The sequence below is a fragment of the Ranitomeya imitator genome, chromosome 5 (assembly GCF_032444005.1).
Source record: "Ranitomeya imitator isolate aRanImi1 chromosome 5, aRanImi1.pri, whole genome shotgun sequence".
In the NCBI taxonomy this organism is placed as follows: domain Eukaryota; kingdom Metazoa; phylum Chordata; class Amphibia; order Anura; family Dendrobatidae; genus Ranitomeya; species Ranitomeya imitator.
This window is the reverse complement of record NC_091286.1, coordinates 57,073,366-57,100,198: the sequence shown is the minus strand read 5'-3', so window position 1 is coordinate 57,100,198 and position 26,833 is coordinate 57,073,366. Positions and strand designations below refer to the sequence as shown.

At 43.1% G+C, this 26,833-nt stretch overlaps 1 protein-coding gene across 1 annotated transcript; it reads left to right on the top strand.

Moving 5' to 3' along the window:
* The first annotated feature begins 395 nt into the window (after nucleotides 1-395).
* LOC138681304 (uncharacterized) lies at nucleotides 396-26,233 on the top strand. Its single transcript, XM_069768706.1, has 8 exons — nucleotides 396-416; nucleotides 1,595-1,708; nucleotides 3,094-3,238; nucleotides 12,497-12,610; nucleotides 12,831-12,975; nucleotides 17,910-18,058; nucleotides 18,403-18,542; nucleotides 22,238-26,233. The coding sequence occupies exons 2-8, from the start codon at nucleotides 1,603-1,605 to the stop codon at nucleotides 22,357-22,359; spliced, it is 921 nt and encodes a 306-aa protein (XP_069624807.1). The 5' UTR covers nucleotides 396-416; nucleotides 1,595-1,602; the 3' UTR covers nucleotides 22,360-26,233.
* The last annotated feature ends 600 nt before the right edge of the window (nucleotides 26,234-26,833 follow it).

Here is a 26,833-nt window from a genome sequence, read left to right as displayed (position 1 = left end):
TAAATCTGTGAACACCGGTGGATTTACCAGCGTTCAATAGAAGGCAGCGAAATACTCTGCGTCCAAAGCGCTGCTACTTCCGAATCGTGGGAACGTAGCCTAATACAATATCATGGAGAGGGAAGCAATTTGTGTGCCCCTCCCTGGTGCCTCTACAGCATTGCATCCGTGTAGATCTAATAGATCTAATACAGACATGCACGCTACCTCGGTTGTATAACATGTCCCATGGAGAGTTGCATAAGCCTCTCCATTCATCACTTTCCACCCAATCACTGGCCAGGACTGTGACTCACTTCTCCGTCCTCCCTCGGTTCGGGCCCCTGTACCCTTTCCTGCTATTGTGTAAGTTTTATGTTACTAAATAACGTGAAGTTTCCCATTTTCTGTACATTGTGGATAAGCGGAGCAGACCGGTGAGTATGGGGCTGATAATGTGTGTGTGCAGGCTAAATGTGCAAGCAGCTGAGTATCTACTAATGTAGATATACAGGGCAGATATCCCATACTGCAGAACTTCATGATTTCTTCCACAATATCTCTGAATTATGGCAGCAGTAAGTAGAAAATAATCAGTTGCAGATGGGATGGGGGATACGTATGTTCACTAGTAAATTGTTGTAACATACTTCTTTCACATAGTCCATCACTATTACTGTTCTCTGCACATCATTTATCGAGGTTTGCTATTAAGCTACTCATGATGGGTAAATATTTATTATTCCTTGCTCCTACAGCACTTTACAGACATCATCATCACTGTCCTCATTGGGGCTCACAGTCTAAATTCCCTATCAGTATGTCATTGGAGTGTGGGAGGAAACCAAAGAACCTGGAAAAAAAAACACGCAAACACGGGGAGAACATGCAAACTCCTTGCAGATGTTGTCCTTGGTGGGATTTAAACCCAGGATCCTGGTGCTGCAAGGCAACAATGCTAACCACTGAGCCACCGTATAGTGTTAATCACTGAACCACCATGCCGAATATTTACTGATTGGTGCCACTTGTTAGTCCGTGTGAATGGGCCTTAAGTCTATGGTTATTGGCAGAGCATGAAGGTGACATGTTGTATTTTAATTTAATTGTTCGAGAAACATAGTAAAGGTGTCAAGCGGCCATAGACATAACCTGCCCATACAGCTGACCCATAGGTATGCTGAGGATGGAGTCTGGGGGAGATAGCCTTCAGCTCATAGCAGGTACGGACTGGGGCTGAAATTCAGCCCTGGCATTTGTATCATACAGGCCCATGTTGTCCCCGTCCCCATGAACCAGATGGAATATATTACTATTATTACCCTGGATGGAGATTTACTACATGACCAATATTTCTAATCATTCCCGTAGCCTGCTGGGGTAAGTGACGGAGTCAGCGACTCTGTGCTCCGTCACAACTCTTAACAGTATGGGTGTCTTCAGAACACTGATTCTGTTAACAACGTAGCAGACAGGCGGTACACGACCAGACAGGCCCTTCTGGCATTTGCCAGAATTGCCAGATGGCCAGTCCGGCCCTGGCTCACAGTTATCTCTTGTCTAGCAGGAAACTGATTGTGATCAGCAAACATCCCATCTCTAATGATTTCTTTAGGTTTAAAAATGTACGAGCACAGCGTATTCAAGATAATCCTGATCTTCCTCACTGTCGCTGTGTACATCGTTACTGTGGCGTTTAATGCTGGAGCTGGCTCTGGATTAATGAAAGGTAATAATAATAATAATAATCTTTATAAAGAAATGTGATAATAGTTACACTGTAGCAATAATACATAACCCTACAATCCTTGTCTATTACACCAGATCTGCCTTTTCACCACCATAGACGAACAAAACATTTTCCACTTTTCTCTACTGATAGCGAGTCATTTTTTGCCACCTATTTTGGTAAAATGGCAAAATATTCTGCAAAAAAGATAAAAGAGAAAGTGCCTGAAATGTCATGAAAATGCACTATTGAACATACGCTATGGTTACCATATTTATTAAATACCACATAGAACCTTAGAATTGCAAATTCACTCTTTCTCCAAGAGGAAGAAAGCTGGCTCTCCATTGCTAAGAATTAAAGGTGGCCATCCTATAAGTTAGTGCAAACCCTTTAGATGGGGTGTCCCAGTTTGGACAGTTCTCATCTATCCCACCACTGGAACCCTCAAATATCCTGATAATTGGGTTTAGATGTTCCCCATTTGACTTTCTGGTTGAGTTGGGTCTGGACTTCCAGATTGTGGGTTCTCGGACTGAACAGCAGGATCCCACAACCCTTTGAATTAAAGCTCTGCTACATCCTTCACTAAGCAGTTACTGGTAAGAAACATCATCAGTGGTCCGGTAACTGCTTAGTAAAGGATGTAGCAGAATAATGTATAATTCACAGTGTGAGATCTCGCAATAACACTCACGATTTCTCTCTATCGATTCAGGAGAGGCCGCAGGCGGTTTGGGGATCCCGTTCTGCATGACGGGATCCAACAATCTGGAACTATCTTACATTTGCTAGAAAGTCCAGTTCTTTACCCTGACATTAGAGATCCTTTTCATTTTTTCTTTGTAATTAGGGTTATTGAGTAAAATCGTCAATCTTTGGCTGCCTATTCTTAACCTTTTCCGGACCGCTCATAGATTTTAAACATCCGGGTGGTCCCGCTCCTACTCTGCAGTGACGTTCAAAAATATCACTGCATAGGAGCGTAGCCACAAGTGATCATTCAGTAATGAAAGCAGAGATCTGGGTGTCAGAGACAGTCCGAGTAGCCATAGAGAAGGCACAGACATCTATTGCCTTCTCCAGCGTTAATGAAGTGCTGTGTACACAGTATTATGAAGCACCAGCGCTTCCTCCTCCATACACAGAGGTTTTAGTGATTGCTAAAGGGAAAGAGCAGGAGCTGCGGAGTCATAGGAGATCTAGACAGTTCTGCTGTGCAGCCAGGGGGCTGGATTTCGCCTGTAACTAGGGTTATTGTAATGTACAAGATGCTTTTTATTAGCATGGGCCATTAACTGTCAATACATAGAATAATTACTTATATTAGGTATAATTAAAAAATACAGAAATTACCCTGACGAGAATCATATTTGTTCCCACAGATATATTCTTACAGAGAGTAGGAAATATCTCGGATAAATTCAAAACTGATTTCACACCCTCGGGATGGACATTTATGATCTGGAATGTGATCTATGCTTGGCAGTTCCTGTGGCTCGGTTATATCCTTTCTGGAATTTGCAGAAGGTAGGAATAAATAAGTCAGTATGAAGGTCACTGCACAATGCTTTCTATCATGTTATCCCCTTGAAGGCTGCCCTAAAATACTCTAAAATCCCCCATACACATTAGATGACTGTCGGCCAAACGATGCTTTGGTCTATTGTTCAGCCGGCAGCCATCTCGGCCGTTTCTCCCATACTGTACACCGCAGTGCTCGCTTGGTCGACAACTGCTGTGTTTGTTCTCTTTGAGAAAGTTGTCGACTGACATGTCTGCCGGCAGCCTATCTCCGGGAGAACAAAGTAAACAGCAGTCTGAAATACCAAATCAGCACCTCCCCAACAATCAATTGGACGACACCATCATATACATTAGAGTGTCTGCCAAAGCCGTCGATATCGTCCTGTGCGGATAACATTTGTTTAATGTGTATGGCGCTCTTACATTCAGGTGTAACTGATTTTTCCTGTATGCAAAAAACAGTCTGCATTTCATCCCCTTTTTGGTCTAGTGAGTCAGTTTTTATCGATAGTTTCATCACTGATTTTCTGATATGAAAATGTAAAATATGCAAATCTCAAAACTTCTCCCACAAATTGCAATGTTAAAAACTGACAGGAGATGCCATCCTTGTGCTGTTAATGATATTTCACGGATCCATAGACTTGTTTGGGTAATTTTGATCAAAAACAGACATGTGAACAGCTTTATCTATTATATTGGGGAAGTGTTCTACCCATGAAAAACACAAAACCCGCTCCTGGAGAATGGACTCCTGAATGAGGCCTAAAGAAAACTAAATGCAAATCAAAGTCCAGACTAGACACCTGTCTTATATGTATAGGGGCCTCCCGAATCTTCCCCAACAGAACATACTGGGCTGATTAAACTGTTAATAGCGGCCAAAACTCTTGTTTTACCAATACACCTGCAAAGCTGAAGCGGATCTCTCAGCCTAATATTCTCCCTTATAATCCAAAAACACAAAATCCTAAATTGCCATAGCACGCAACAAGGAAAAAACACAATGTCTAACAAATTTTTATTTTTAAAATTAATATTTATTAATAATTCACATAATAAATTTAAATATGTAATACTAAAGTGAAAAACCTTCCAATGTATAGGAGCGGATAGATACACTTAACATCACATAACCCTAAATGTGTGATCATCATCCAAAAATTAGCCCATACATAAACGGCTGTATAACGAACAAATCCATATCTAGCTACCCAAAAGGAAGCAATTATAAATGGAAATCCAGTGGAATTACAAGTACCAAGGTGAGAAGGCACAATAAATCATTACCATCAGCTGGTACACATACTGACTACCGCCACTCGCTAAGAATGTACCCACAATACAACTCTGGAAAATATAAAAGCCGAAAAAAATGGGCAGATAAATGGTAACTTACACAGGGAATGGTGTCCGTGTATCCGCTCCTTTACCCCGACGCGCGTTTCGTAACACTTCCTCACGCCCCCTGAGGAAGTGTTACGAAACGCGCATCGGGGTAAAGGAGCGGATACACGGACACCATTCCCTGTGTAAGTTACCATCTATCTGCCCATTTTTTTTCGGCTTTTATATATTTTTTTCGGCTTTTATATTTTCCAGAGTTGTATTGTGGGTACATTCTTAGTGAGTGGCGGTAGGCAGTATGTGTACCAGCTGATGGTAATGATTTATTGTGCCTTCTCACCTTGGTACTTGTAATTCCACTGGATTTCCATTTATAATTGCTTCCTTTTGGGTAGCTAGATATGGATTTGTTCGTTATACAGCCGTTTATGTATGGGCTAATTTTGGGATGATGATCACACATTTAGGGTTATGTGATGTTAAGTGTATCTATCCGCTCCTATACATTGGAAGGTTTTTCACTTTAGTATTACATATTTAAATTTATTATGTGAATTATTAATAAATATTAATTTTAAAAATAAAAATTTGTTAGACATTGTGTTTTTTCCTTTTTGCGTGCTATGGCAATTTAGGATTTTGTGTTTTTGGATTATAGTTGATGTTGTTACACAATGATATTGTAAGGATCATATTATTGATTATAATATTCTCCCTTATGTAAAGGCTGCATACTACAGCTACATACTATATATTATGAGCATTAAGGAATAAGCCGGACACAGCTGAGAAAAGAGCGTCAGCTGCTGAGACCTATTGCTGCTATGTTTACTTGCATACATAGAAACTGTCAGTCACTATCCAGAGGGGCGATGGAGGTAGAGGACTATATTTTCGGTGTATTTATTCAACATACCTGGTAGCTGTAGCATGCTGCCCCTGTACATGTACAGACTATAGCAGGTGTGCATGTATGGAGCAGGCACAGGAGCTGAACCTGCACTATACATAGTGGATACTTGCTGTTTTTTTAGCGCTGAGAGATTTCTACTCTTGAGACTGGCATGGGAAGCGTTATGGCTACGTTCAGACTAGCGTTGTGCTAGTGTGCGTCGGGCGATGCAGCGGCGACGCACGCGTCATGCGCCCCTATGTTTAACATGGGGGACGCATGCGTTTTTGTTTGTTGCGTTTTGCGACGCATGCGTCTTTTTTGCCGCAAGCGTCGGACCAAGAAAACGCAACAAGTTGCATTTTTCTTGCGTCCGATTTTCGGCAAAAAACGACGCACGCGTCGCAAAACGCAGCGTTTTTGCGTGCGTTTTGCCGCGTTTTTGCGTGCGTTGTGCGTTGCGTCGCCGACGCAGCGGCGCACAACGCTAGTCTGAACGTAGCCTATCAGAAAACATGCGGGCTGGTTTATTAAAAGTCCATAAACAGCTCAGGATAACCAAACAAAAAAACCTGTTTAGGCACAAAGTGAAAACATAAAGTAAATAGTCCATACAGAAGAGCGGGTTCGCTCGCTTGGGTTAGTATCCAGCTCTTCAGTCCTTAGCAAAGACAAACAGCACTGGAGGTCTGCACACCTCCACAAAGACAATGAATGAAACAACTGGTCTCCTTTTTATCTGCCATACCACGCCCCGGGGTAGGATATGTGAGCAACGCGTCCCATCCATCTCTCTGACTGCTCATAAAAGTGAAGCAGTTAGAACAAGCTCGCAGGTTTAAGTCCACTAGCGGGACATGAAATAAGTAAAGGAGTGTAACAATCTAAATAATCACACCTCTTTTCCCAATACAAAAAACAAATACATGTAAAGAATAAAAAAATAGACATGTTTGGTATCACCACAACAGCAAACCCCAACCTATCAATATATAAATTATTTATTCCATAAACTGTAGAGAAATAACAAACTCCAGGTTTTCCGTATTTTGGTTGCTGCACCTCGCTCACCAATATACAATAAAAAGCAAACAAGACATCATATTTGCACCAATATTGGAATCAATGAAAACTCTAGATTTCCCACCAAAACTAAGCCGTCACACACCATAATCTACATAAAAAAAATAGTTTTTAGAAAATGGCGACACAAATCAATTTTTTTTTCACAAATTTATAAAAAAAATAACTATTACATTTTTTTTAAAACTATACAAATTTAGTATCAACACAAATGTACTAACCAAGAGAATCATGTTGGCAAATCATTCTAAACACAAAATAATCACTGGAAAAATCTAAACCTCAAACCACAATTGCAGATTTGCATTTTTTTTTTCACCGTTTCACTGCACTTGGATTTTTTTCCCCGCAATTTTCAGTGCACTATGTGTTAAAATGAATGGTGTCATTCACAACTTCAACTTGTCCAACAAACAACAAGAACAGACACAGTTATGTAGATGCAAAAGTAAAAATGTTATGTATCTTAGATAAAAGGGAGGAAAAATGAAAGTGCAAAAATTGGCTGTTAAAGAGGAACTGTCACCAGATTTCACAATACATATTGCATATATTAGTTAATAGATCCATTAGTACTTACGGTACTTGATTAAAAAAAATCAATGTCAGAATGGCTGTATAATTCTTTTATTGCAATGCACATTTTATGAGATTTGCATGCGAGAGAGCTCAGGTTTCACGCTGGGTGAGGAAGGTGTAAGTGCACAACAAAGGCAAGAGGGAAGGGGGAGCCTAAACACTAGGGAAGTGGGCAGTGGAGATCCCTAGGCAGCCTTAAACAACGCTATATAGGTCCTGAACCTATCACCGAGCAGGAACGTAATCCCTGCCTGACCCTAGTGATAGGCCCTAGTTAGGGAAATGACGGGGTGTGCACTAGTCAGTCCCCACTACAGCTAAAGACAAAGGTGAACATGGAGAACATGTAGCTTGAAAAGACTACTGAGATATCATGCCAGCAATCCTCCAAGAGTCTTCTGAGAAGGAACAAACCGACTGTAAGAACTTCCAACAAGACAAAGACAAGAAAGAGCTAACCCCAGCAACATGCTTCAGACACGGAATGAATATAAACCTTCAGCAAAGGTGTCTAATTAGCAGAAGACGGTGGAGATAACTGTTGGGTCCTAAAGGGAGAGTGATATCGCTCCACATCACATGTATCTGTGATGTGGAGCGATATCCCTCTCCCTTTAGGACCCAACAGTTATCTCCACCGTCTTCTGCTAATTAGACACCTTTGCTGAAGGTTTATATTCATTCCGTGTCTGAAGCATGTTGCTGGGGTTAGTGTTATGGCTGGCAATCAGGCAACACAGCGTGCAGTAATCAGCGCACATACAGAGATCTGGCAATAACCAAAAACAATAGGACAAGCTCTGAGACGTGGAATCTCTGTAGACTGCAGTACCTGATCTATCCTCACACAACTATAAGCAGCAGTGGATTGCGCCTATAACTACCTATGCAACTCGGCACTGCCTGAGGAGCTGACTAGCCTGAAGATAGAAATACAAGCCTGACTTACCTCAGAGAAATACCCCAAAGGAATAGGCAGCCCCCCACATATAATGACTGTTAGCAAGATGAAAAGACAAACGTAGGAATGAAATAGATTCAGCAAAGTGAGGCCCGATATTCTAGACAGAGCGAGGATAGCAAAGAGAACTATGCAGTCTACAAAAAACCCTAAAACGAAAACCACGCAAAGGGGCAAAAAGACCCACCGTGCCGAACTAACAGCACGGCGCTGCACCCCTTTGCTTCTCAGAGCTTCCAGCAAAAGTTAATAGCAAGCTGGACAGAAAAAACAGAAAACAAACTAGAAGCACTTATCTAGCAGAGCAGCAGGCCCAAGGAAAGATGCAGTAGCTCAGATCCAACACTGGAACATTGACAAGGAGCAAGGAAGACAGACTCAGGTGGAGCTAAATAGCAAGGCAGCCAACGAGCTCACCAAAACACCTGAGGGAGGAAGCACAGAGACTGCAATACCACTTGTGACCACAGAAGTGAACTCAGCCACAGAATTCACAACAGTACCCCCCCCCCTTGAGGAGGGGTCACCGAACCCTCACCAGAACCCCCAGGCCGACCAGGATGAGCCACATGAAAGGCACGAACAAGATCTGGGGCATGGACATCAGAGGCAAAAACCCAGGAATTATCTTCCTGAGCATAACCCTTCCATTTGACCAGATACTGGAGTTTCCGTCTAGAGACACGAGAATCCAAAATCTTCTCCACAATATACTCCAATTCCCCCTCCACCAAAACAGGGGCAGGAGGCTCCACAGATGGAACCATAGGTGCCACGTATCTCCTCAACAACGACCTATGGAATACATTATGTATGGAAAAGGAGTCTGGGAGGGTCAGACGAAAAGACACCGGATTGAGAATCTCAGAAATCCTATACGGACCAATAAAACGAGGTTTAAATTTAGGAGAGGAAACCTTCATAGGAATATGACGAGAAGATAACCAAACCAGATCCCCAACACGAAGTCGGGGTCCCACACGGCGTCTGCGATTAGCGAAAAGCTGAGCCTTCTCCTGGGACAAGGTCAAATTGTCCACCACCTGAGTCCAGATCTGCTGCAACCTGTCCACCACAGAATCCACACCAGGACAGTCCGAAGACTCAACCTGTCCTGAAGAGAAACGAGGATGGAACCCAGAATTGCAGAAAAATGGAGAGACCAAGGTAGCCGAGCTGGCCCGATTATTAAGGGCGAACTCAGCCAACGGCAAAAATGACACCCAATCATCCTGGTCAGCGGAAACAAAACATCTCAGATATGTTTCCAAGGTCTGATTGGTTCGTTCGGTCTGGCCATTAGTCTGAGGATGGAAGGCCGAGGAGAAAGATAGGTCAATGCCCATCCTACCACAAAAGGCTCGCCAGAACCTCGAGACAAACTGGGAACCTCTGTCAGAAACAATATTCTCAGGAATGCCATGTAAACGAACCACATGCTGGAAGAACAAAGGCACCAAATCAGAGGAGGAAGGCAATTTAACCAAGGGCACCAGATGGACCATTTTAGAAAAGCGATCACAGACCACCCAAATGACCGACATTTTTTGAGAAACGGGAAGGTCAGAAATGAAATCCATCGAAATATGTGTCCAAGGCCTCTTCGGGACCGGCAAGGGCAAAAGCAACCCACTGGCACGTGAACAGCAGGGCTTAGCCCTAGCACAAATTCCACAGGACTGCACAAAAGCACGCACATCCCGTGACAGAGATGGCCACCAGAAGGATCTAGCAACCAACTCCCTGGTACCAAAGATTCCTGGATGACCGGCCAGCACCGAACAATGAAGTTCAGAGATAACTTTACTAGTCCACCTATCAGGGACGAACAGTTTCTCGGCCGGACAACGATCAGGTTTATTAGCCTGAAATTTCTGCAACACTCTCCGCAAATCAGGGGAGATGGCAGACACAATGACTCCTTCCTTGAGGATACTCGCCGGCTCAGATAACCCCGGAGAGTCGGGCACAAAACTCCTAGACAGAGCATCCGCCTTCACATTTTTAGAGCCCGGAAGGTATGAAACCACAAAATCAAAACGAGCAAAAAATAACGACCAACGGGCCTGTCTAGGATTCAAGCGCTTGGCAGACTCAAGATAAGTAAGGTTCTTATGATCAGTCAAAACCACCACGCGATGCTTAGCACCCTCAAGCCAATGACGCCACTCCTCGAATGCCCACTTCATGGCCAGCAACTCTCGGTTGCCCACATCATAATTACGCTCAGCAGCAGAAAATTTCCTGGAAAAGAAAGCACATGGTTTGAACACTGAGCAACCAGAACCTCTCTGTGACAAAACCGCCCCTGCACCAATCTCAGAAGCATCAACCTCGACCTGGAACGGAAGAGAAACATCAGGTTGACACAACACAGGGGCACAGCAAAAACGACGCTTCAACTCCTGAAAAGCTTCCACGGCAGCAGAAGACCAATTAACCAAATCAGCACCCTTCTTGGTCAAATCGGTCAATGGTCTGGCAATGCTAGAAAAATTACAGATGAAGCGACGATAAAAATTAGCAAAGCCCAGGAATTTCTGCAGACTTTTTAGAGATGTCGGCTGAGTCCAATCCTGGATGGCCTGAACCTTAACCGGATCCATCTCGATAGTAGAAGGGGAAAAGATGAACCCCAAAAATGAAACTTTCTGCACACCGAAGAGACACTTTGATCCCTTCACGAACAAGGAATTAGCACGCAGTACCTGGAAAACCATTCTGACTTGCTTCACATGAGACTCCCAATCATCAGAGAAGATCAAAATGTCATCCAAGTAAACAATCAAGAATTTATCCAGATACTCACGGAAAATGTCATGCATAAAAGACTGAAAAACAGATGGAGCATTGGCAAGTCCAAACGGCATCACCAGATACTCGAAATGACCCTCGGGCGTATTAAATGCCGTTTTCCATTCATCTCCTTGCCTGATTCTCACCAGATTATACGCACCACGAAGATCTATCTTGGTGAACCAACTAGCCCCCTTAATCCGAGCAAACAAGTCAGAAATCAATGGCAAGGGATACTGAAACTTAACAGTGATCTTATTAAGAAGGCGGTAATCAATACACGGTCTTAGCGAACCATCCTTCTTGGCTACAAAAAAGAACCCTGCTCCCAATGGTGACGACGATGGGCGAATATGTCCCTTCTCCAGGGACTCCTTCACATAACTGCGCATAGCGGTGTGTTCAGGTACGGACAAATTAAATAAACGACCCTTAGGGAATTTACTACCAGGAATCAAATCGATAGCACAATCACAATTCCTATGCGGAGGTAGGGCATCAGACTTGGACTCTTCAAATACATCCTGAAAGTCCGACAAGAACTCTGGGATGTCAGAAGGAATGGATGACGAAATAGACAAAAATGGAACATCACCATGTACTCCCTGACAACCCCAGCTGGTTACCGACATAGAGTTCCAATCCAATACTGGATTATGGGTTTGTAGCCATGGCAACCCCCCACATATAATGACTGTTAGCAAGATGAAAAGACAAACGTAGGAATGAAATAGATTCAGCAAAGTGAGGCCCGATATTCTAGACAGAGCGAGGATAGCAAAGAGAACTATGCAGTCTACAAAAAACCCTAAAACGAAAACCACGCAAAGGGGCAAAAAGACCCACCGTGCCGAACTAACAGCACGGCGGTGCACCCCTTTGCTTCTCAGAGCTTCCAGCAAAAGTTAATAGCAAGCTGGACAGAAAAAACAGAAAACAAACTAGAAGCACTTATCTAGCAGAGCAGCAGGCCCAAGGAAAGATGCAGTAGCTCAGATCCAACACTGGAACATTGACAAGGAGCAAGGAAGACAGACTCAGGTGGAGCTAAATAGCAAGGCAGCCAACGAGCTCACCAAAACACCTGAGGGAGGAAGCCCAGAGACTGCAATACCACTTGTGACCACAGAAGTGAACTCAGCCACAGAATTCACAACAGGTTAGCTCTTTCTTGTCTTTGTCTTGTTGGAAGTTCTTACAGTCGGTTTGTTCCTTCTCAGAAGACTCTTGGAGGATTGCTGGCATGATATCTCAGTAGTCTTTTCAGTAGTCTTTTCTTTTCACCTCAAGAAGGTGCTTGAGCTAATCACAATGCCCTTCTACAGCCGGATCCAGGATAACTGTCAGTCACCCCTGACACACCCGTGACATCAGGAGCTCAAGTGTATTCAGTGTGATTGACAGCTGCAGCTTGTACTGAGCTGTATGATATCTCTGCAGCAGCAAAGAGGAGGAGCACTGAGGAATTGTCAGTCAGGCTAGGTGGGCCTGACTAACAGCTAAACTTAAAAGATAAAGTATTCCACAGAATATAAATATACTATAACTTTATCCTTTTGTTCTATAAATCACTTATTTTGTTTATTTCCTGTTCCTTCCATAGGAGTGAGCTTGGTTGGATGTATTTGAAACCAGATGTTTTTCCAGTCTCTTTCTACCTTGTATGGATTCTGAATAATATTCTCAATGTAGGATGGCTTTTCCTCTGGGACCGAGAGTAAGTATGGTTTCTACATTGTAGAAGAACTTGCTGTAGTATCCATGTATCACTTCCACTATTCTAGGAAATGTATCAGTCATCTGTTAATTACCCTTCACATGAAGGTGCACACAGTCATTATCACTGAATTTCACAGTTATTTAATTTATTTACGGTAGCTTATTTCATTTTCTACATACTGTATGTTTACAGTAGTGGTTTTTTTTTTTGTTCCTAGACTCTTGATTCCTGCCTTGGTATTTCTGGGTGTCATTGCTTTAACAAACCACATAGTGCTCTTTATTTCACATCGAGCACTACATCTTCATGGTGAATGGTTTCACAGACAAAGACGAGTGGAATTGTGGCTTATTCGAATCTTTGTAAGTTGTGCAAGAAACTTATATTATGTCATTCAAAACCATACCGCCATATTTTCACCATTCATGCAGGTGCTATGCTCAATTTATAGCATGTGCAACAAAATACGGACAAGCTGGAGTAAGGAGTATCAGACTCCTAAGATAGGTGTTAGCTCATCCCTAAGGCTGGTTTCACACTAGCGTACGGGAGTGCTGCGTATGGCAGCATACTTCCTCCCTGAAACCATGCCTACGCTCTGCCTGCGCCTCCTTGCGTTCTGCTGTGCCCTGTGTACCTATCTTTAACATTGGGTACGCAGGGACGTACGCTGTATGCGGATGCTTCCGCATGTGCCGTTTTGGCTTTGCGCCGAATGCAACATGTTGCATTTTGTTGCGGTCGGCATACAGCACGGCATGTACTTACAGTTGTTGTCATCATCAGTGCAACATACAAGAAGATTAAGAAGTTGGTAACTTAAAGGGAATCTGTCACCTGCTTTTTCGTATATAAGTTGCGGCCACCGCCATTAGGGGCTTATCTACAGCATTCTGTAATGCTGTACATAAGCCCCCGATGTAACCTGAAAGATAAGAAAAACAAGTTATATTATACTCACCCAGGGGCGGTCCCGGTGCGGTGCGGTCCGGGTCCGGCCCCTCCCATCTTCATGCGATAACGTCCTTTGCTTCCTGTCGTGGCTCCTGTGCAGGCTTAATTTATCTGGCCTGTTTAGGGCAGCGTAAAGTACTGCAGTGCGCAGGCGCTGGGCTTCTTGGACCTTTCTCGGCATTTGCGCACTGCAGTACTTTGCTCTGCCCTCAACAGAACAGATAAACTATGCCTGCGCAGGAGCCGTGACAGGAAGCAAGGATGAGGATGTTATCGCATGAAGATTGGAGGCACCGGACCCGGACCGCGACACCCATCGGACCGGACCGCACTGGGACCACCCCTGGGTGAGTATAATCTAAGTTGTTTTTCTTACCTTTCAGGTTACATCGGGGGCTTATGTACAGCATTACAGAATGCTGTAGAAAAGCCCCTGATGCTGGTGGTCGCATCTTATATACGAAAAAGTAGGTGATAGATTCCCTTTAAAGTAAACCTATTGTTATACTCACCCAGGGGGCGGTCCGGTCCAATGGGTGTCACAGGTCCTGGTCCGGCGCCTCCTGCTTGCATCATGGCTCTCCGGCATCGCGCTCCTGCGCAGGCGTACTTATCTGCCCTCAGAGCGAAAAACTGCAGTGCGCAGGCGCTGGGCCTCTCTGACCTTTCTTGGCGCCTGCAAACTGCAGTACTTTACTCTACCCTCAACAGGGCAGACAAAGTACGCCTGCGCAGGAGCGCGATGTCGGCGAGCCATGACGCAAGCAGGAGGGTGGCGATCATAAGAAGATGGGAAATGCCGGACCCGGACCTGCGACATCCATCTGACTGGACCGCCCTGCAGGTGAGTATAATATAAATTGTTTTTCTTATCTTTCAGGCCGGATCGGGGGCTTATCTACAGCATTATAGAATACTGTAGTTAAGCCCTGAAAGGTGGTGGCCGTATATTATATAGGCCAAACCTGGTGAGAGGTTCACTTTAAGGTACAGTTAGGGCCAGAAATATTTGGACAGTGACACAAGTTTTGTTATTTTAGCTGTTTACAAAAACATGTTCAGAAATACAATTATATATATAATATGGGCTGAAAGTGCACACTCCCAGCTGCAATATGATAGTTTCCACATCCAAATCGGAGAAAGGGTTTAGGAATCATAGCTCTGTAATGCATAGCGTCCTCTTTTTCAAGGGACCAAAAGTAATTGGACAATGGACTCTAAGGGCTGCAATTAACTCTGAAGGCGTCTCCCTCGTTAACCTGTAATCAATGAAGTAGTTAAAAGGTCAGGGGTGGATTCCAGGTGTGTGGTTTTGCATTTGGAAGCTATTGCTGTGAGCAGACAACATGCGGTCAAAGGAACTCTCAATTGAGGTGAAGCAGAACATCCTGAGGCTGAAAAAAAAGAAAAAATCCATCAGAGAGATAGCAGACATGCTTGGAGTAGCAAAATCAACAGTTGGGTACATTCTGAGAAAAAAGGAATTGACTGGTGAGCTTGGGAACTCAAAAAGGCCTGGGCGTCCACGGATGACAACAGTGGTGAATGATCGCCGCATACTTAATTTGGTGAAGAAGAACCCGTTCACAACATCAACTGAAGTCCAGAACACTCTCAGTGAAGTAGGTGTATCTGTCTCTAAGTCAACAGTAAAGAGAAGACTCCATGACAGTAAATACAAAGGGTTCACATCTAGATGCAAACCATTCATCAATACCAAAAATAGACAGGCCAGAGTTAAATTTGCAGAAAAACACCTCAAGAAGCCAGCTCAGTTCTGGAAAAGTATTCTATGGACAGATGAGACAAAGATCAACCTGTACCAGAATGATGGGAAGAAAAAAGTTTGGAGAAGAAAGGGAACGGCACATGATCCAAGGCACACCACATCCTCTGTAAAACATGGTGGAGGCAACGTGATGGCATGGGCATGCATGGCTTTCAATGGCACTGGGTCACTTGTGTTTATTGATGACATAAGAGCAGACAAGAGTAGCCGGATGAATTCTGAAGTGTACCGGGATATATTTTCAGCCCAGATTCAGCCAAATGCTGCAAAGTTGATTGGACGGCGCTTCATAGTACAGATGGACAATGACCCCAAGCATACAGCCAAAGCTACCTAGGAGTTCATGAGTGCCAAAAAGTGGAACATTCTGCAATGGCCAAGTCAATCTCCAGATCTAAACCCAATTGAGCATGCATTTCACTTGCTCAAATCCAGACTTAAGACGGAAAGACCCACAAACAAGCAAGACCTGAAGGCTGCGGCTGTAAAGGCCTGGCAAAGCATTAAGAAGGAGGAAACCCAGCGTTTGGTGATGTCCATGGGTTCCAGACTTAAGGCAGTGATTGCCTCCAAAGGATTTGCAACAAAATATTGAAAATAAAAATATTTTGTTTGGGTTATGTTTATTTGTCCAATTACTTTTGACCTCCTAAAATGTGGAGTGTTTGTAAAGAAATGTGTACAATTCCTACATTTTCTATCAGATATTTTTGTTCAACCCTTCAAATTAAACGTTACAATCTGCACTTGAATTCTGTTGTAGAGGTTTCATTTCAAATCCAATGTGGTGGCATGCAGAGCCCAACTCACAAAAATTGTGTCACTGTCCAAATATTTCTGGCCCTAACTGTATAGGACCTGATTATTCAAGTTTGGCAATTTTCCTGCCGGTCTTGAGGATGGGTCGTGACAGAGTCAGACGCTCCTGGTTCATGAAGATGTACAACTTCAAGTTGCGTCAAAATTTTGTGACAATGAATTGGGACCATGGTGTCAATATAAATATTCTGTATAACAAACATTACCAATAGTCCTTAAATTGGGCAGGAGCCTTTTCCCCGGTCAACTCTCATATGCTCTGATCTGCTAGGTCTATTATAGCCAACGCTCTTATATTGGACCTCTAGAAGTCTTGGCCCCGGTCAGGTGAAAAGAAACTATCCAGAATCAACCCAAATTGTGAGGGCTGAGGGAGGAAGTAAACACCAGACATTAGTGAAATTAAACAGCGGTAAAAGGAGACCTTTAGGCTACGTTCACATTGGCGCTTTTGCAGCGTTTTTTGTTATGCGTTTTTAATGCAAATTTTCAGCTGCGTTTTACAGTAGCAGCAAAGTCTATGAGATTTCAGAAATCTCATGCACGCCCATTTTGTGCTTTGCATGTTTTTTTTGCACAATGGAGCCTGTCACTTCTTTCAGTGTTTTTCACCCATTAAAATGACTGGGTGGTGAAAAAATGCGCCAAAAACTCAGGTATCATGTTTTGCTGTGTTTTTTTGGGGCAAAACCTGATTCTATGGAATAGGACTTTTTTCAACACTAAACTTTATCAGCACATACAAGAGACAAATCAGCATGCCAAAACTGCAGCAAAAAAACGCACAAAAAAAGTATCAAAAATGGAAAATGCCTTACAAGTCAAATGGTCGATGAAATAAATGGACAGAACATGGATTTGATCCAATTTGCATCCTATTGCTGTCTATTGTTTCCTGCCTAATGGGTAAAACGGACACAAAGACCTATACAATCAAATCAATGTTGTGTGATCATTCTTTCCCAGGGCATCTTTAATTCAACCCCATATACATTAGACAGTCATCCAGTCCAAATGAAATCAGCTTATCAGTAGTGATGAGCGAGTATACTCATTGCTCGGGTTTTCCTGAGCGCGCTCGGGTGGTCTCCGAGTATTTGTAACTGCTCGGAGATTTAGTTTTCATCACCACAGCTGAATGATTTACAGCTACTACCCAGCCTGAGTACATGTGGGGGTTGCCTGGTTGCTAGGGAATCCCCACACGTGTTCAAGCTGTCTAGTAGCCACAAATCATGCAGCTGAGGTGATGAAAACTTAATCTCTGGGCAGTTACAAATACTCGGAGACCACCCGAGCGTACTCAGGAAAATCCGAGCAACGAGTACACTTGCTCATCACTACTTATCACTGCTGGCATCTTACCGCTGTCTCCAAGAGAAAAGCCCCCAATATAAATTAGACTAACGTTGGCCGAACCTACCAATATCAACGGGTTCGGCAGACAGTCCAATGCATGGGAGAGCCCCAGACAATTTATTGTCAGGGTGAATAATAATTTGATATGTGTGATTGTATTGTCTAATGGGGATAAGCGATGGCTCTCTCTCATAGTGAACACAGGAGCACTCGGCCGAACGAGAGCGGTGTATGGGAGAGCTGCTGGCAGAACGATCGACCTAACCACTGTTTAACATGTGGCGGCCTTAAGAAAACTTACTGAATTAAAAAAAATAATAATAATCTAAAAATCCGCTATTCCTCTAGCAATCCACCATTGTGTCTTTACAGGCTCAGAATGGAATAGCTGTCTATGCAACTTGGACCACAATTGCATGTCTCCTAAACTTTGCAGCGGCTTTGACTTACAATGGCGGCATTCCTAATAGCACTTCCACTACAGTATGTCTGTCCATCTTGGCGTTTGAAGTGGTTTTGTGGTACGTTATTAAAATTCATAATAGAGATAGTGGCAATTGTAATAAATAAATTATATTTACTTAAAGCATTTATACAGGATTACAGAAACATGGCAGCCCATCAACCGTCCATGGGTTTTTCAGCATAGCTTCATGAAAGAAAATTCTGCTGATCTGTAATACCACGTACAACCTGTGGGCAGACATGGCACTGTATCTGGAAGGAAGCAGCCATGTTTTTCTAATTCTGCCAAGCTCTTTTAATGTTTTCCATTTTTTATAAAACACATACTATATACCAGGTCATGCGGAGATTTGCATGTATACAGCGAGCGACCATATGTTAATCCCATTTTTTCTTTTAGGTTCTGTTTGGAAAACTTTGTACTTGACAAGTATGTCCGCTACACACTGACCGTGTACCCTGTGGTTATTGTGGCCTTATCTGGAGCCTTGGACAAACATTTCATTGAAGCTGCCCCTACTGAAAATAATATTTATATAGGTAAATGTTGCATTCTCCTTTGCATTAAGTTTGCGACTTTAAAGGAAATCCTGCAAGGTAGACATTGTGGCCCCGATTCATCATTGTTGTTTCTCCAATTTTCTGGAGTAATTTGCTATTTTAGTGGCTTTAGTATCTGGACATATTCTCTATAAGGTTTGCACCATTTTTTAAGTTTTTTTTTTTGCTTTTAAAGGAAATCTGTCACCCCCTTGGATGTACTTAAGTTTTTAATATGGGCATACAGGTACTAGAATACTTAAAATAATCATACCTGTATGCCTCATATCTGCAGTCTCGTTATTCAGATATCCTCTTTTAATCTTTTATGTTAATCCGGTCTTCCAGGCTCCAGGGCTTTTGGTGCCGGGAAGGAAACTCGGTGTCTTCATTTGCGTGCCTGTCGTCTCTCACCAGCATCACACGTCCATGTGTCAATACATCTCACACAGGACTAACTTGCCTGTTCTGGACTACTCCTGTGTGAGATGTAATGTAATGTAGACCCTGCACTGCCTTCAATGCAGAGTGATTACAAGTTGATCACAACAGACATAAGTGTGATTACTTGCACATCTCTGGACAGGCAGTGTGGGGGAGGAAAATTACAGCAGAGGTGATCATGCTACAAAAGAAAGGAAGCTGATTGAAGGGTTTTTAATGTGACACAGCTAAACTCTGCTGCACTGCCCCACCACAATAGGGACCTTATCTGAAAAGAGTCCTCTGTGTTTTCTAATCATGCAGGAGATTAGACCAGGAGATCAGGGCTACATCTCAAACACTGATAAATCTACTATAAGCTATGGGGAGCATTTTCTTCTTTCCTTTAAAGGTACCGTCACACTAAGCGACGCTGCAGCGATACCGACAACGATGTCGATCGCTGCAGCGTCGCTGTTTGGTCGCTGGAGAGCTGTCACACAGACAGCTCTCCAGCGACCAACGATGCCGGTAACCAGGGTAAACATCGGGTTACTAAGCGCAGGGCCGCGCTTAGTAACCCGATGTTTACCCTGGTTACCAGCATAAAAGTTAAAAAAAACAAACACTTCATACTTACCTTCCACTGTCTGTCCCCGGCGCTGTGCTTTCCTGCACTGACTGTGAGCACAGCGGCCGGAAAGCAGAGCGGTGACGTCACCGCTGTGCTTTCCGGCTGGCCGGCGCTCACAGCCAGTGCAGAGAAGCACAGCGCCGGGGACAGACAGCGGAAGGTAAGTATGAAGTGTTTTTGTTTTTTATTTTACTTTTACGCTGGTAACCAGGGTAAACATCGGGTTACTAAGCGCGGCCCTGCGCTTAGTAACCCGATGTTTACCCTGGTTACCAGTGAAGACATCGCTGAATCGGCGTCACACACGCCGATTCAGCGATGTCTGCAGGAGGTCCAGCGACGAAATAAAGTGCTGGACTTTCTGCAGCAACCAACGATGGCACAGCAGGATCCTGATCGCTGCTGCGTGTCAAACTGAACGATATCGCTAGCCAGGACGCTGCAACGTCACGGATCGCTAGCGATATAGTTCAGTGTGACGGTACCTTAAGTCTTGCTGTCCACTTATGATGGGTCAGAATCATACAGGGAGAAGAAATACATGTCTCCAGAGAAACCTCTCTGATTACTTACCTTGACTTGAGTTTTATTAACTATTTAGTTTGCTGTGTGATATCTCTGTGATGGACTGGGGAAATGTAAAATAAAAAGTGTTATTCTGCTCTACAGCCACTATTATATCATGCATCCAGTTCAACAAGAAACATTTAGTGAAAGGTCCTCTTTAAAAGATTATGCAACTTTTTGCACTAAAAAGTCGCAAAACCGGTTAAGGATATTTTTTTTTATTTTGTGCTAAATTCATGAAAGTGAATCGTATCAATGATTTTGATGAATTTGGTGCACAAAACACAATCGATTATTCAAATTCTATATGCATTGTTTTTAAGACAAAGGGGACAATATACAGTATTAACCCCATAACGACCACAGATATGCCTTTTAATGGTGACAGTAAAGGGTACTTATTCCTCAGCGCCGCTTTTTAACGGCGCTGAGAAATAAGGTTATAGCGCCCCCCAATGTCAGGGGTAGTCGAGACCCCAGAGAACATGACTCAGGTAGGTTTTTACCGACCCCAGTGTTGCGATCACCATTGATTCTAGCCAATTTTGCGCTCAAAAAGTCAAACGGTGCTCCCACCCTTCTGAGCTCTGTCATGCACCCAAGCAGTGGATTTCCCCCACTTACGGGGCATCGGCGTGCTCAGGGGAAATTGCACAACAAATTGTTTGGTCCATTTTCTCCGGATACTCTTGTGAAAATAAAAAATTTGGTTCCAAAATAAACTTTTGGTGAAAAAAGTAACATGTTCATTTTTTCTTTCCTTCCACGTTGCTTTAGTTCTCGTGAAGCACCTGAAGGGTTAATAAACTTCTTGAATGTGGTTTTGCGCACCTTGAGGGGTGCAGTTTTTAGAATGGTGTCACTTTTGGGTATTTTCTGTTATATTGACCCCCCCAAACTCACTTCAAATGTGATGTGATCCCTAAAAAAATGGTTTTATAAATTTTGTTGGAAAAATGAGAAGTGGCTGGTCAACTTTTAACCCTTATAACGTCCTAACAAAAAAAAATTATGTTTCCAAAATTGTGCTGTTGTAAAGCTGACATGTGGAAAGTGTTATTATTAACTATTTTCTGTGACACCACTCTCTGACTTAAGGGTAAAAAAATTAAAAGTTTGAAAATTGCTAAATTTTTACAATTTTTGCCAAATTTCCATTTTTTCATAAAAAGATGCAAGTTATATTGAAGAAATTTTACCACTAACATGAAGTGCAATATGTCATGAAAAAAACAATCTCAGAATCAGTGGGATCCGTTGAAGTGTTCCAGAGCTATAACTTCATAAAGTGACAGTGGTCAGAATTGGAAAAATTGTCCGGGTTAATAAGTACCAATTTGGTTCTGTCACTAAGGGGTTGAAGGAGTTGTCCCACTACTTTCTTCTAAATGTTTGGCACCGATAAAATAAAAATCAGCGTTGTCTATCTGAAAGTTGTGTCTGGCATTTTAGTTATGTCCAGGGGCTTTGCAATTAGAGGTTGCAATGTTTACGGAAAGAAAGAAGACCCTTAAAACTCATCCTAGAGAACTCATTCATCACCTTTTCTTCCTCTTTCCCGAGCGAACCTTAGCGGCATATGGAATCTAAAGGACCAACTTTAGTGCCCCAGGCTGTTTATTCTTACATGTCATGGAGATCACATTGGTGGACCACGACAGATCAGAAGTAGCGATTTTAATAAATCTGGAATAAGCAAAAAATAAAAAATAAATAAAAAGATGCCGGGCTAAACTAAGTGATACAAATGCTGGAAGATTTGGATAAATGATTCCCCCTGGGCACAACTCTGAAACATCGAACCCTTTTATATTTGTATTAAACAACATTATTCACTAGAACGTCACATTTCTACATGTCCATAACCCAGAATATTGGCACAAATGTATTTGATAACTCTGATCACTTAAAGTATATTTACTATATGTGATTTTCCTTACAAGTCATCGAGCAAGGAGAATATTGGAAACTGTTTAGGATCAAGGCTTCCTGGGCACCTCGCTGTCTAGAATTGAGTCTCCTGACTGTTTTATCGTCTTATTATACTCATCAGCGTTTTCTTTTTTTGCAGCGGTGTTGCTGGCAGTGGCCTGTGCTGTATTTCTTCTACGTCTCGTTTTAGTCCTATGGAGACACTTCAAGCAGCCGCTTTATACAAGAGTATCGAACAAGTCATCATTTCCTTTGGCGTAAGAAGATAAGGCGAAAAAAATCATAAAAAATGGTGCCAAAAATGATATAACTGTAACAAAATGTGTACATTGTTCAGTATTGCTCTCTTGACTACTGTAATGTAAAGGGAATCAATATGTAAAAAGTAACTAGAGTTGAGCGGATATGTTCGGAATCGGTCGCCAAATCTGAATTTGCCATATTGGTACCCTAATCGTGTCGAATTTATGTTTGAGGATCGGTTCCAAGCATATTTGATCATTTCTACTCCCATTGACTCCAATGACTTTCGGCAAATATTGCAAAATCAATATTCGGCGTCGACTACAATCAGAACCGAAGTTTGAAAAATTTGCTCAACTCTACATTTAACCAAAAAAACAAAGCTTTTGGCCAGGCGTTTTTAAAAATGGAGTAAGACCAGGTAATATGTTGAAATTACAAAGTAACAATTGCTACCTTACTATAACCCCTGCAGGAGCAATACGACATGATTATGTGCTGCCCATCACTTATGTGACCAGTGCTGCCAATCACTGACCCCATCGTTCATGTGTCATACATGCAAATGCTGCCAGTGATTGGCTGCAGCTGTAACATCAAAAAAATGTATGTGATGAAAAATTGCTTAGGACTGGTGGGAATAACGAAAGCATTAAGGCCATGTTCACACGATCCTTTTTTTCATGCGGAATTGCCGCGATTTTCCCGCTGCGGGTCCGCAGCTGTTTTCCATGCAGGGTACATTACATTGTACCCTATGGAAAACAGGAACTGCTGTGCCCACAATGCGGAAAATCAAAAAAAAAAGCCGCGCTGAATAGCTGCGGGAAAAAAGAAGTACCATGTCACTTCTTTTTTCGGAGCCGCAGCGGTTCTGCACCCATTGACCTCCATTGTGAGGTCAAACCCGCAGTAAAACCCACAGATGAAAAAAATATCTGCGGGTTTTACTGCGGTTTGTGGTGCAGAACCGCTGCAGCAGGAAGTGCGGGGAAGCGGGCGGAAGTGCGTGGGCGGAGTGTGGCTGCCCCCCCGTGCTCCGATCCCGCCCCCCCGTGCTCCAATCCCACCGCCCCGTGCTCCGATGCCCCCCCCAGTGCTCCGATGCCCCCCCGTGCCCTAATCTCCCCCCCTTATACTTACCCGGCGTCCCGGTGTCCGTCCGGCCGTCTTCTCCCTGGGCGCCGCCATCTTGCAAAATGGCGGGCGCATGCGCAGTGCGCCCGCCGAATCTGCCAGCTGGCAGATTCGTTCCAAAGTGCATTTTGATCACTGAGATATAATCTATCTCAGTGATCAAAATAAAAAAAAATAGTAAATGACACCCCCCCCCCTTTGTCACCCCTATAGGTAGGGACAATAAAAAAAAATTAAGAATTTTTTTTTTTTCCACTAAGGTTAGAATAGGGTTAGGGGTAGGGTTAGGGTTAGGGTTAGGGGTAGGGTTAGGGGTAGGGGTAGGGTTAGGGTTAGGGGTAGGGTTAGGGTTAGGGGTAGGGTTAGGGTATTTTCAGCCATTTTAACCCTAAAAAACTTCCTAGAAAACACACAGACTCTGCATAAAAAAAAGGATCAAAAAAAGGATCAAAAAACGCATCAAAAAACGCATCAAAAAACGCATCAAAAAAGGACAAAAAAAGGACCAAAAAAAGGACCTGCGTTTTCTGCCAAGAGCTGCAGTTTTTAAAAAAACAGTCCTGAAAAAAAAAGGATGGAAATCAGGAACGTGTGAACATACCCTAAGACTGGAACGGTGTGGAAGTCAGTTATGCTTACCGTAAAATATTTAACACATTCCTAGCTTTTCATAAAACTCTGGATGACACTTAAAAGGGTTTTACCGAGTGTGTAAGTTATTTCTATCGATAGTAAGTGGAACATATTACTGATTGCTTGGGGTTTGACCGTTGGGCACCCCAGAGATCCCGATATCAGGTCTGCAGAAGCCCATCAGAATTGAGCAGATACCAAGCATGATCGCCTCTCCTCTTTTCCTTCTAAATTAAACTGTCAAAGATAGCCGAGATATGGATAAAAGTCACATTAAGGGACGACTTAAAATCATAGTAAAATCCATCATCTACTTTGAGGTTCTCACTCTGAAGTCCCTGGAAGGTTTTCGTCTGGCACCACCCAACCTTCTATGTTGGTTTCAGCAGGAATATGTGTGTTCTTCCTTTATAGCACGTAATTGTGATCCTACAGAAAGAATACAGGTTTAACCCTATAAACCTTTACCTTCTGGCTGTTTGGGTTTTTTCTTTCTCAAACCTTACGGCGTTTTCCAAGACACCCTTGGATCCGCTAGGTAAATGTGATTGTATAGACGTGTTTACTGCACTTTTCTCTAACAGTACACTTTAAGGGAATTTACTGTGGGTCAAAAGAAGAAAAATCCCTTAAACGGGGTTGTCTGGCCTAGAGGTATAAGTCTACAGTCAATTTATGTGACTGCAGACTTATGAATCCTCAGGCCGGGGTCACACTAGGGTATAGCATCGGATGCGATATTCTAATGACCCTCGGCTCCTGTTCTGCTACGAGCTACGATTGTCAGTGCTCCGATCCTCTCGCATGAGAGAATCGCAGCACAGGTGCGGAGGAGACGGAGAAAGTAATTTCTCCATGTCCTCTGTTGCCGGCATCCGCGGGAATCGCACTGAACTCGGGTGATATCCAAGTGTAGTGCACTGTTTCACCGCACACAGACTCGTACGGGCGCGTGCAATCCAATTCTCACAGCCACTCGCACCTTGCTGTGATTGTTTTTGCATGCCGAATTGGCATGAGAAAACAATCTCAGAAGGGCACTGCCCTATAGAATAACACTGGACCGAGTGCAATCCGATTTTTTATCTGATTGCACTTGTCCGATTTTTGAGGATTCTCTGGTTTCGGCACTGGGCAGTCATATGACTCCAAGTATGTAATTTCCATGCTTTAGGCCACATTCCGACTAAACTTGTCCTGCCTCACTCAGTGCATTGAGTGTAACTGTGTACGTCTAGTCGGCATGTGACTGCATGTCTGCAAATTACACACTTGCAGTTATGTGTTTGTCGCTCCCGTCACCGGAGAATCCTTACAGAACGCAGTGCATGCACTGTGAGGATTCACAAGATTGCATCATTGGATTTCTGTCTCCTCATCATCCTTCTGCTGGCAGCGCAGGTTAACCCATTTGATTCCAGTTTCTTGACGTTGTAAATATAGGGAACTCTGATCTGTCCTTATGGTCACTCACAAATCACATAGATTTGTCCAGCACTTGTGGCATACACAGAAATCCGGGGGGCCCCATAGCAAAGATAAAACTGGCCCCTCATTATACTGCCTGGTGTCCAATTTCTTCTTCACCCTTTGAGCCCAAATGCTTCCTCTTTGTTAGCTTGCAATGCGTTTCTAGAGAGGGAGTTCTTCATAATCTCTAGCCTCTTACAACCATGAAACAAAGCGGAACTGGGCCCCTAACTCAAAGGACCCTAATTTATGTTCTTCTTTAGTATAAATGTGTTGTGCACTTTTAGGGACAACAGCAACACCTCAATGTTCCCTATAAAGGCTAACGACGCAGAACTTGTCCTGGATGCATCCAATGAAGATCTATGGCCACCAAAGAGGGAACATCTAAAAGTGTAAATCTCTTAAAATATTTTGTGACCAAACTATGTGACGAAGGAATGAAAAAATGAAACACTTGAATTTTTTTAGTAGTAATCTTGCATTTTGGATGAATTTCATAGTGTAGTCTGATTACAATTACTTCATTTTTGTCCTGTTAAAAATTACATATTTACCAAATATTTTCTATGATTTTTAATATGTCATTTCTATTTTCACAAATATAAACATTATTGTAGTAAACTTGTTAATACAATAAAAAAATATTTTCAATAATATATAGTGTCTTTTAGCTTATTGGATTTGTGATGCCCCCTATTGTTGTGGATGTTGTATATGGAGTCACTAGATGGTGAACACTGTTGTCAGTTGTAGTGAAATCATCCATGTTTATATATTCACTAAAATAATTTTATTCTGAAAATCTCTCCAACTTCAAAAAATAAAAGAAGGAAAAACCTACATAAGGCTTTAAAGAATGGGCAGAGTCTCATAATTTGCACTGATATGGCAGACTCCACATGGAGGGCAGGTAGAGAGTGATATAACCCACACAGGGCCGGGATGAGGGGTAGGCAGGGTAGGCACCTGCCTAGAGTGCTACCTCCTGCCTACCCGAGGGGGGCGCAGGCACAGAGGTGAGCAATGTCAGTCACTGACACAGCTCACTCCTCTCTCTGTCCTGCACACCGGGCGTCACTCCCTCCCTGCGCTCAATGGCATTTGCGTCTATCAGACATGAATACAATTGCTGTGTGCCGCCCGGGACAGGAGCAGAGGAACTGTCATCTCCCCTGCTCCACTGGGATTTCCAGCAAGACACAGGCCACTTTCAGACTGCGCCTTGTTGGAGAAGGCGCATGAAGGGGAT